Genomic DNA, 12,500 nt, shown 5'->3' with positions numbered 1-12,500 from the left:
ACTTTAGGCGATAGCACATGCAGGAATCGCCAATAACACACGCGATGAAACTGAACGAAAGATTGCGTTCACGAGACTTGGGCGGTGGGTCCCTGCCCGAGCGCGTGAGATCAAAGCAGAGCTAACGAGGACGGAAGGGTCCGGTGAACGTGTCCCGCCACGGTAGCAGGAACCGCGCGTGCTGGAGCACAATGAAAGAACTTTGCCTTCTCGCGCCGGCCAAACGTAACGGAAACGTCGAAATGAACAATGTCTTTATTTAAAGCACGTGGATGTCAACAGGTTGCGATGCGTTTCCTCGTGAGCTGTTTGAGTTGTGAACGGAAAATAAAAAATTCATTCATGTTGTTGATCAATATCGTTCAGAACACAGCCCAACCAACACTCCCAAACCAAACACAGCCTACTCAACACTCCCAAACCAAACAGTCTATCCAGAACTCCCAGAACTCTCTCTCTCTCTCTCTCTCTCTTTGTGGCTTGCAAGCACTCACTCTCTCACTCTTTCCCTCTCTCTCTCCCCCATCTCTCTTCCCTCTCTCTCTCTCTCTTTCTTTCATCAGCCATTCAATCCCCTGATCAGGAATGCTGCGGCGCTGACGGGGGCGGGCCTTTTTTTCCACGGGGTGGGCTTGACTGACACTGTGCACGCCGAATGAATATTCAGCTCGGTGCGAGCGCGGTGATGTGATTGGGTGACGCGGGGAACCTGCTTCGGGAAAACCAAACAGCTGAGCAGTGAGGCGTCAGTAGAGCGCGTGCGACCGCCGCCGGAGCGCGTGAAGTGCTGGGACCTTAGGAAAGCGAAGAACAGCCGAATAAGAAAAGAAAAGCTGCAGCAGCTAAAACCAGAACGAATATCAAGCGCGCGGATTGCCCTCGCTCTGTGGATTATGCTTTTACATCTCCTCAACCAAATAAGATCACTGAGGCGAGTGAAGTATTTCCGTCATAGGAATGTGCGCGTGTGTCAGCTTTTCGCCTCGACACTGAAGCCAAAGCTCTTTTGATCCTGTTTGGAAGCGCGCGGTGGGAGACGCTTGCACGAGTTGGTCTGCGCTGGCCAGTGCACGCACGGCATGGTTTCGGGCTGACAGCCTCGCAGACGGAAAGCCTTACGTGCGCTCGCCACGCCGTGCAGGAGACAGGGATGCGTGTGTCGCGCACTCTGCGGGAATAAATTTTCCAAGTGCCCTTTCCGGAGTGGAGATGGTTGTGTTTTTGCTTTTGCTGTGTCTCGCGGATGGGGTAGTTTCTCAGATACGTTACTCCGTACCGGAGGAAGCGGACCACGGTACGTTCGTGGGAAATATCGCCGAGGATTTGGGACTGGATCTCACCAAACTTTCATCCCGTCGGTTTCAGACTGTGCCGAGCTCGCGGACTCCTTACCTTGAGGTGAACTTGGAAAACGGGGTTCTCTTCGTTAACGAAAAAATCGACCGCGAGCGCATTTGTAAACAGATCGGCAGCTGTCTGTTGCATCTCGAGGTGTTTCTGGAGAACCCGCTCGAGCTGTTCCGCGTTGAAATCGAGATCGTGGATATCAACGACAACCCACCTAGTTTTCCAGAAACAGACATCACCGTGGAAATATCCGAGAGCGCAACTCCCGGAACCCGCTTTCCTCTCGAGACTGCGTTCGATCCGGATGTAGGTACTAACGCGCTGCGCACATACGAAATAACCACCAACAGCTACTTCAACTTGGACGTGCAGACGCAGACCGACGGTAACAAATTCGCAGAGCTCGTGCTGGAAAAGCCCCTGGACCGTGAGCAGCAGGCTGTCCACCGGTACGTGCTTACAGCGGTGGACGGTGGACACCCCGCGCGGACCGGGACAGCGCTTCTCGTGGTCAGAGTGCTCGACTCGAACGATAACGTGCCCGTGTTTGATCAGCCCGTGTACACGGTGAGCCTGTCCGAGAACGCGCCCGTGGGCACGCTGGTGATTCAGCTAAACGCCACCGACTCAGACGAGGGTCCGAACGGGGAGATCATCTATTCCTTCAGCAGCCACATTTCTAACCGCGTGAAGGAGCTGTTCGACATCGACGCCAGGACAGGGCGCGTGGAGGTCCGAGGCGAGGTGGACTTCGAAGAGAGCAGCCTGTACCAGATTTACGTGCAGGCGAAGGATTTGGGACCCAACGCCGTTCCCGCCCACTGTAAAGTCTTAGTCAAAGTGACGGACGTGAACGATAATGCGCCTGAAATCACCTTTAGCACCGTCACCGAGTCCGTGAGCGAGAATGCGGCCCCCGGCACTGTCATCGCGCTGCTCAGCGTGACGGATAAAGACTCTGAAGACAACGGACAGACTCACGTGGAAATACTCGGTGATGTTCCTTTCAAACTCAAAACCTCTTTCAGAAACTACTACACGATAGTAACGGACGGCCCACTGGACCGGGAGACTGCGGAGGCGTACACGGTTACGGTGGTAGCCAGGGATAAAGGCGTCCCGTCTCTCGCTACTAGCAAATCCATCAAAGTTCATGTGTCCGACGAGAACGACAACGCGCCGACATTTACGCAGCCTGTTTACGACGTGTACGTGACCGAAAACAACGTGCCCGGGGCTTACATCTACGCTGTGAGTGCGCTGGACCCCGACGTGGGGCAGAACGCTTACATAACGTACTCCATCGTGGAGTGTGACATCCAGGGCATGTCCGTGGTCACGTACGTGTCCATCAACTCGGAGAACGGCTACCTCTACGCGCTCAGATCCTTTGATTACGAACAGCTGAAAGACTTCAGCTTCATGGTTCAAGCGCGAGACTCGGGGAACCCCGAGCTGTGGTCTAACGCCACAGTCAACGTCATCATCGTGGATCAAAACGACAACCCGCCATCCGTGATTTCCCCCCTTGGTAAAAACGGCACCGCGAGAGAGCCTCTTCCGCGGTCAGCCGAACCCGGTTACCTGGTGACCCGTGTCGTCGCCATGGACGCAGATGACGGCGAGAACGCGCGCCTCTCCTACAGCATACAGAGGGGAAACGAAAACGGTATGTTCCGTATGGACTGGCGCACGGGTGAGCTGCGCACGGCACGCCGCGTGTCCGCCAAACGTGACCCGCAGCAGTTGTACGAGTTGCTAATCGAAGTGCGAGATCACGGGCAGCCGCCCATGTCGTGCAGCGCCGTGGTACAGGTGCCGCTGGTGGACAGCCTCGTGGAGGGTCACAGCGGAGAACGGGGCACGAGCAAGACCAAAGACGCATCCCTAGACCTCACGCTCATCCTGATCATCGCGCTAGGCTCCGTCTCCTTCATATTCCTCCTCGCGATGATCGTACTGGCCGTACGCTGCCAGAAGGACAAAAAACTCAATATCTACACGACCTGCCTCGCGAGTGACTGCTGCGTGCTGGGGTGCGGCGCGTGCGGCGCAGGGGGCTGCTGCGGCCGACAGGCGCGGGCCGCGCGCAAGAAGAAGAAGCTGAGCAAGTCGGATATCATGCTGGTGCAGAGTAGCGCCACGGCCAACGTGAGCGTGGCCAGCGCCGCGCAGGTGCCTGTGGAGGAGTCCGGCAGCTTCGGCTCGCTGCATCCGAACCAGAACTACTGCTACCAGGTCTGCCTCACGCCGGAGTCCGCCAAAACCGACCTCATGTTCCTAAAGGCCTGCAGCCCGTCCCGGAGCACGGACAACGAGCACAACCCGCGCGCAGCCATCGTCACCGGCTACACCGACCAGCCACAACCTGACATTATATCCAACGGGAGCCTGCTCTCGAGCGAGGTCGGTATAATCCTATTGCACAGAGTAATCATCGAGCTGGGTGGATATAGTGTAGCGCGCGGGAGTGAATTAGGCACTAATTAGGCCCTGGTTTGTGACGTGACAGCGGCGCTCCCCCGTGCCTCGCTGGTGATTGTGTGTGACTGATATGTGCTGTTTTTACTGCGTCCAACACAGATCATCGCACCGCCTCGTGTTTGTCCATTTGGCCCGAGTTTATTGACAGTATAAAAATAACTGCGAGTTAATTTAAATGGAGTCTGCTGTGCATACGGGTTAACGCGCAGGTGACAGTTTATACCAGACACTAGCAGGTTGGCCACGCGCTGCTTGCGTACCAGACGCCACTACGGAAAATAATGCGACCCGTGCGACCCGTGTCTCAAACACAAGCGTTTCCAGCGCGTAAAGGCCTCGTTGCGAGGGGTGCCTCACGCGTAGTAACGGCGAAGGTTCGCCCGAGAAGCCTCGCTGAGCGCGCGCGCGCGCGCATTAACTATGCCAGTCACAGCGCTGCGGAGACTCACAGGGACAAAGCGCCGTCTATCGCGGCGTCCTGAATAGCTGCGAGCCGCAGCAGTGGTCGTTTAGCTCACAGTGCGTCCTCTGGTACGGAAATAAAACTCTGGGAAATATCACATATATATAACATATTTAGGGTTTTCAAATACACACGTATTCATGCTATAATAATAATAATAATAATAATAATAATAATAATAATAATAATAATTATTATTATTATTATTATTATTATTATTATTATTATTATTATCATCGTAAAATCTAGATTTATGTTCAAAGCTGTACACGTAACCATTTATCTGCAGGCGAAGCACCAGCGTGCGGAACTGAGTTACCTGGTGGACCGACCGAGGCGCGTGAACAGGTAAGCATAGTTCTACACTCCTTTTTCTCTTTTTCCGTTTAAGTCTTCGAACCGAGATGGCAACAAGCATGCAGGCCGTTTACAAACTGAGCCGTGATAGGATGGTGTTAGAGCTACACGGTTCGTTCAGCGCTCCTGTCCTCTCCGTTTGCTCCTCCAGCTCGGCCTTCCAGGAGGCGGACATCGTAAGCTCGAAAGACAGCGGCCACGGGGACAGCGAGCAAGGAGACAGCGATCACGACGCCACGCACCGCGTGCACTCCTCGGGTTAGTTCTGTCTCTCGACGTGTCTGCGTTTCGTCGTGTTGCGCCGTAGCTCATCTAGCTGTTATTTCACAGACGCGCGTTAATGCTGCTCTACCGTCGCGTGCGGTTCATCGTGGCTACGGCGATGATGAAACGAACACGCGCTTGTGGCCTTCAGGCGACGAAACTATAGACGTGGGGTTAATATACACTGCACTTAAATGTTCTTCTCCTTACCTCACACACACACACGAGGCTTTCTCGTGGTTTCTCCCGGGCGCGCTCCCCTCCCCTCCACGGGCCCATCCAGAGACATGGTGAGGTTGAAATTATGTCAGACGGCCCGTCGCTGATTGTGTGGGAACGCGACCAAATTGGTTGCGCAGCAAACAAACAAGCGATTCATTCACTGCGCGCAACTCCGCCTGCTCGCGCGCCCCCGCCTCCTCGCGCCCCAATGCCCCCACCTCTCTGCCCGCATTCCAAAGGTCCGTGCTTTTAACTTCCTCACCTTTCGCAGCCGGCCTTTCAACTGCGATTAAGTTCTGAATTACTTTAATTAAATTCTAAATTACTTTCGTCGTTTCTGTCATGCCAGTGTTGGCACGTGGGCTTTGGAGCCACTACGTTGCTGGATGACGTCGCTCGCCAGACCTCTGCAGCCTGTCTGTTGAACCATGCAGCCCAATGACGGCTCAGCGTGCGTCCAGAAATACGACCACGGAGCCGCATCTTCTTAACAGAAGTTTGCGCGTGGTTGAGCAGATGCTGTCGGCCGTCTCGTGCCATATGTTGTGAATGGCCCTCTCGGACTGACTCGGTTTGCCTGTTTTATCACATTCCAGCTAAAGTCTTGTTTAGTAAGGTGGGATGTGTAGCATCGCTAGAGGATCAGTGTGGTCCTCTCTTCTCGAGCACCCTCCGTTACAGCATTCACAACCCTGTCACCAGTTCCGCGCGTGCTTCCTTCACGAGAATTAATTGTTGTACTGTGGAGCCGCTTGTTTAATTAAGATAATTGAAAGCGCGTTTTGGCACGCGCGTTTGTTTCAGAGAATGTTTATAGGTGTCTGCATCGTTCATTTTAATGAGAGTTTTGCGAGGTTCTCTGCTTATCCTCACGGATTTGTCTTACACCACCACCTGATTTCCTCCCGGAGACTTAGACTACAAGTTTCATTCTGTTAAATGCTACAGCGCGCTTGAAGCTTTAAATCCTCGCGATGCGCAGGAGCTCTTCATTAAGGCCATCAGGTGGAGGGCGACAGCAGCAACGGTGGCCCGCGTGAAGCCTCCAAGCGCCTCGCGGACGAGGGGAGGGTCGTCTTACGTTTTCCCCGCGCTTTACGTTTAATCGATGCGTCTTTGCAGTCCAGACGTGCCGGCTGACATGTCCTGCCTGACGTTGCTTTTGTGTAGCCAATCCGCTACCAGCGGTCCAGATTCCTCGTTTGGGTTGCAGTTCACGCCAGCCTTCAGAAACAGCTCACAGATCAGGCTTTTATCTCCAGACCTGTGCATACCAATTAGCAAATGAAGGTTATTACCTCACGCGGGCGGCACGGGCGTCTGTCTGGACAGCAGCGGAGCAAACCGGGAACGCACGGAATGTTGGAACGGGCCATTTCTTCCGCTGAGTGCGCCGATCTCCGTACACGCACGGTCGCGCGCGCGTAGACACACACACACACACACACACACACACACACACACAAATTGTAATATTTTATATGATGCTATTAAGAACTGTTTGATAGAGCGCTGGTGAAGCTCCCCCCTCTGGAGACGCCACGGTACAGCCCCTCAACACTAAACGCTGTTCCAGCTTACTGCTCTGCAGAAAAGACAGTGATGCCAGATAAATACATACAACCTTTAATTTCATAAAAAGTGAAGACATACTTAAATGTCTCACTGTGTTTAGGAGGAATATTCTGCTGACCTTTCAGTGCCTTATCATGTTCTCGTTAAATATCAACCATGTTTTTTCTCTTTTCTGTCGTATTTTGTCTCTCACCTGCACCACTCTGTCATTCTCATTTTCTTTCTCTTTCTCTCTCACACTTGCTGGGTTCCCATTAAAATGTTTCACAAATGTGCATTTACACACAAAAAAAGGCAGAAACAAATAGCAATTAAACCAAGTTTCTCTTTGTTGATGTAATGTGATTAGGTAGGGTGGTCTGTATTTGGTAGGGTGGTCAGTGTTTGGTAAGGTGGTCAGTATTTGGTAGGGTGGTCAGTGTTTGGTAAGGTGGTCAGTATTTGGTAGGGTGGTCAGTGTTAGATAGGGTGGTCAGTATAAGGTAGGGTGATCAGTGTTAGATAGGGTGGTCAGTATTAGGTAAGGTGGTCAGTGTTAGGTAAGGTGGTCAGTATTTGGTAGGGTGGTCAGTGTTTGGTAAGGTGGTCAGTATTTGGTAGGGTGATCAGTGTTAGATAGGGTGGTCAGTATTTGGTAGGGTGATCAGTGTTAGATAGGGTGGTCAGTATAAGGTAGGGTGATCAGTGTTAGATAGGGTGGTCAGTATTAGGTAAGGTGGTCAGTGTTAGGTAGGGCGTTTAGATGTCTGGCCCGTCTGGTCTGTCTGGTCACTCTGCTCCTTTTCCTCCGTCCAGGTGTTCTGTTTTTCGTCCTTCTGGAGTGAACTGGTAGCTACTTTCCAGTTCAGTATTATTTTGGCAGGTCACTGGGTTACATACATGTCAGAGCAAACACTTTGTATTTCCTTGGTTTAACAGATCCCCTCATACTTCATCTTACCAGCTAACCGCAGACATCTGCACTATATGATAGTCAGTTAGGATGTTTCTAAACACCAGAAATGTGTGAAATTATTCTGTGGTCAGCACTATCTGTGGTCAGCGCATCTTTTCCTGTCGAGGTGTACCAGACTGTGTTCACTACACCAGACTCAGAATAAAACACCAGATTGTTACAGATTGGTAGCTCTGTTAGCTCGATATATGCTGGTGTTAACTGGGTGTGTTGTGGTGTCCTAACCCCATCACCAGGATGTCCTACTTTAAGGGCTTATTAAAGTAGCTGACTGTGATTGGAGGAATATTCTGTATGGGCGCTGTGATTGGAGGAATATTCTGTATGAGCACTGTGATTGGAGGAATGTTCTGTATAGGCGCTGTGATTGGAGGAATGTTCTGTATGAGCGCTGTAATTGGAGGAATATTCTGTATGAGCACTGTGATTGGAGGAATGTTCTGTATAGGCGCTGTGATTGGAGGAATGTTCTGTATGAGCGCTGTAATTGGAGGAATATTCTGTATGAGCACTGTGATTGGAGGAATGTTCTGTATAGGCGCTGTGATTGGAGGAATGTTCTGTATGAGCGCTGTAATTGGAGGAATATTCTGTATGAGCACTGTGATTGAAGGAATGTTCTGTATGGGTGCTGTTTGCATTGGTCGGATTTGGTGGAGCAGAGTTATGTGCAAAATATATAATTCTGATACATCATTGTTAATTAAAAAACATTTTTTGCATCATTTCTACCTCAAACTACCATAAAAACTCTCTTTGTGATATTTGAGTGTTTTTAAGAACTTTGGGCTTTTCCATTTGGTTTTATGATCATTTTCAAAATAAAATAAAAAAAAAAAACTCTTCTGTTAATTTCTCTCTCCCTCTCCCTCTCTCTCTCTCCATCTCTCTCTCTCTGTCTCTGTCTCACACTCTCACACACTCTCTCTCTCTGTCTTACTCTGTCTCGCTGTCTCACACTCTCTGTCTCACTCTTTGTCTCGCTCTGTCTCACACTCTCTCACTCTCTGTCTCGCTCTGCCTCACACTCTCACACACTCTCTCTCTGTCTCACTCTCTTTCTCTCTCACACTCTCTCTCTCCCTCTCTCTCTCTGTCTCTGTCTCACACACTCTCTCTCTCTCTCTCTCTCTCTCTCTCTCTCTCTATCTCTCTCTCTCCCTCTCCCTCTCTCACTCTGTCTCTGTCTCACACACTCTCTCTCTCTCTCTCTATCTCTCTCTCCCTCTCTCTCTCTGTCTCTGTCTCACACACTCTCTCTCTCTCTCTCTCTATCTCTCTTCTCTCTCTCTCTCCCTCTCCCTCTCTCACTCTCTTATTCTCTCTTCCTCCGTCTTTTCTGTTTTTCACCTTCAGTACCAGAACATGTTACTTGTGCTCCTCCATTGTCCATTAAGTAATTCAAGCCCAATCAAAGCATTCTCTTACAATATAATTAACATTTTAAAACCTTAATCATTCATTCTGATTAACAAGGTTATTTACGGCGTAGGTGGTGGGCTTGTCTAAGATGTCTGATGGCTTAAACCCTAATTGCGCCACACCCATCACTGTTGTGTCTAATGATGGTAATCCTCTCCTAAAGCAGAGACCCAAAATCTGCATGTGCTGATCACACTGTCTGTAGGTCCACTCTGAGGATTACATGTATTTGGGTACGCACACACACACTCACACACACTCACACTCACACACACACACACACACACACACACACACACACACACACACACACACACACACACACACACACACACACAGCTTTTTAGTCCCCCAGGGGACTGAGGGTTCCAGGTGAGATTATACTGTGTGCAGTTGGCTACTGCTCCCCACTGATGTGTGACTGGATGTAAGAGCTGTGTGTGTGTGTGTGTGTGTGTGTGTGTGTGTGTGAGTGTGTGTGTGTGTTAACTGTAAATCTGTGTGTGTATTAACTGTAAAGCAACCTTGGCAGGCACCTTTCCTTGAAAGGCGCTATATAAATATAACTTCATTCATTCACACACGCACGCACGCACACAAACACAGACGCACAAACACAGACACACACACACACACACACTCACTCTCACCCACACGTACAAACACAAACACCCACACACACACACATACACACAAACAAACATTGGAACAAAGACTGCTGTGCTTTTAAAGTGAGTTTAAAAAAATTCCTTGTTCACAAAACAGAAGGGAAGAACTAGCATAGAAGTGGCACTAAGAATGAGGCGGAGCTAAAGGGAGGAGGGGCTAACAGTAAGGAAGTGCTAACAGTGAGGCGGGGCTAACAGTGAGGAGGGGCTACAGTGGGGCTAACTGGATCTGCTCCATCCTGCTGATTCTTTGTGTAACACTTGTGCTTCTGGTTTGTCCGATTTCTGGTTGGTTGGTTTACTCTGCTGCTGAAGGCCTAAGTCTGAGTCTCTGAGTAAACACTGCACAGAAGAAAATGTTTAAAAAGGTTGAAATCCTGGAGAAGCGCTGGAGTGATACAGTAATCTACCACGTTCTGCACAAGTGATGTGGCCTAAGAGAAGTATCTGTTTGCTCTCATATTTATGTGGGGGATGATGTAACAGATGGCCCTCTGTACGTACACACACACACACACACACACACACACACACACACACACACACACACACACACACACACACACACACACACATCCGTAACTCCCCTGAACGAGGAGAGAGGCTCTGGTGTAGTTGCCCTTGATTTCTGTCTCATTGAGGGTGTGGGCGGGTCCTAGAACAGCGTACAGAAAGGTGTGTCTAATATGCAGCACAGAGCCTCTGTGGGCTTTGGTTTCATGAGAGAGAGGTAGTCTTACAAAAAAAGATTAGTACATGCAGAAAATTGAGTGAGTGTGCATGTGTGAGCATGAGTGTGTGTGTGTGTGTGTGTGTGTGTGTGTGTGTGTGTGTGAGTGTGTGTGAGTGTGTGTGAGTGTGTGTGAGTGTGTACATTTACGTTCCTCAGGGTAATTCAACATATTCACATATAAAAGCAGAATATAGCATGTCACACTTTAAATATGGTCATATATAATTATCATATATATAACTGTCATCAGGATATATATATATTATACATTTAACTGGATATATATCATCAGGATATATACATATATAATTTTCATATATATATAATTATCAGATTATATACATATATAATTATCATATATATATATATATATATATATATATATATATATATATATATATATATATATATATATAAAACTGTCATAAAGATATTTACATATATAATTATATATATAACTGTCATCAGGATATATATATTATGCATTTAACTGGATATATATCATCAGGATATATATATATATATATATATATATATATATATATATATATATAACTGTCATAAAGATATTTACATATATAATTATATATATAACTGTCATCAGGATATATATATATGACAGTGTGTGTGTGTGTGTGTGTATGTATATATATATATATACACACACACACACACACACACACACACACACACACACACACACACACTGTCATGAGTCTTCAGATAAGCCTTCCTTGAAACTGATGGAGCTCCAGTTACTATATGGAGTGATTTTGAGTGCTATGGAGTGATGTAGAGTGATGTGGAGTAATCAGTTCTCTAGCTGATGTGTTCTGTACAGGAACAAATCTGTTTTCTAACAGATCTGTATGTGTGTATGTGGTCCGTGCTGGAACGTATCTGTTTTCTAACGGAGATGTGTGTGTGTGTGTGTGTGTGCGTGCGTGCGTGCGTGTGTGTGTGTGTTCTGTGCAGGAGCAGATCTCTTCTCTAACTGTACGGAGGAGTGTAAGGCCCTCGGTCACTCTGACCGCTGCTGGATGCCATCTTTTGTGCCTGGCGACGGTCGCCAGGGTGCCGATTACCGCAGCAACCTGCATGTCCCAGGCATGGATGCGGTGCCGGACTCTGAGGTATTTGAAGGCGAGGTGTGTGTGGGCGATTGCCATCAGTCATTCTCCACCTTTGGCAAAGAACCGTCCCTCCACCCACACCAACACCAACACCACCTCCACGCCACGCTAGACAGGAGAGAGTTCGACACACTTCTGCAATCGCGCACGCCTTACAAACCCTCCACCTATCTGTGTGAGTATCCCCCATCCAGTCTCTCTCTCTCTCTCTCCCTCTCTCTCTCTCTGTCACTCTCTCTCTCTCTCTCTCTCTCTCTCTCTCTCTCTCTCTCTCTCTCTCTCTCTCTCTGCCCATAGTTGACCTTACTCAGGCCAAATTTAGTACTCCAGAGTTCCTCTTATAGCTCTGGTATGAAGTGATGTCCAATTCTCCTTCTGCTTGCCCAGACCTCCACCTTCACCCTGCGCGTCGCTGTGCCCATGTCTGTGCCTCTCCACCCGTCTCCACCCGTCTCCACCCATCCCTGTACACTATACCTCATCATTGTTCTTTCATTATTCTTCATTAATGCTTCCTTTTAATGAGCGTTCTGTATTATAATCACACTAGAGACGTGTCATATATATGGTTGCTGTCCGATGTAATGCACATCCAAAATTCACCTCCAAAATATTTTTTCAGGAATACTAAAACGCTGGTTGCAAAGTAACTGTAGAAATTGATTCCAGACAATTTAATTTAGACATATTTTAGAATAAAAATTAAAAATAGGTCTTAACTATGTAATTTCATACACATAAACCAGAACACACACACACATAAACCAAAACACACACATAAACCAAAACACAAACATATAAACCAGAACACACACACATATAAACCAACAGACACACACATAAAACAAAACACACACACATAAACCAAAACACAAAT

General features: G+C 48.5%; 1 protein-coding gene across 4 annotated transcripts in view; it reads left to right on the top strand.

Moving 5' to 3' along the window:
• The first annotated feature begins 766 nt into the window (after positions 1–766).
• The window catches only part of pcdh10b (protocadherin 10b), a 14,746-nt gene continuing 3,012 nt past the window's right edge, over positions 767–12,500 (top strand). The window contains exons 1-4 of one of the 4 annotated variants that reach the window (XM_081699261.1): positions 767–3,753; positions 4,584–4,642; positions 4,803–4,909; positions 11,472–11,798. In XM_081699261.1, coding sequence (XP_081555387.1) covers positions 1,210–3,753; positions 4,584–4,642; positions 4,803–4,909; positions 11,472–11,798 — 3,037 coding nt within the window. In that variant the 5' untranslated portion in view covers positions 767–1,209. Of the gene's footprint in view, positions 3,754–4,583; positions 4,643–4,802; positions 4,910–11,465; positions 11,799–12,500 lie in introns of all 4 variants that reach the window. The other 3 variants (XM_035532381.2, XM_035532380.2, XM_035532382.2) reach the window with 3 other exon arrangements.

The sequence above is a fragment of the Electrophorus electricus genome, chromosome 16, assembly GCF_041902795.1.
Source record: "Electrophorus electricus isolate QZ-2024a chromosome 16, ASM4190279v1, whole genome shotgun sequence".
Lineage (NCBI taxonomy): Eukaryota > Metazoa > Chordata > Actinopteri > Gymnotiformes > Gymnotidae > Electrophorus > Electrophorus electricus.
The sequence above is the reverse complement of the archived record's forward strand: the minus strand, read 5'-3'. Positions and strand labels throughout refer to the sequence as shown.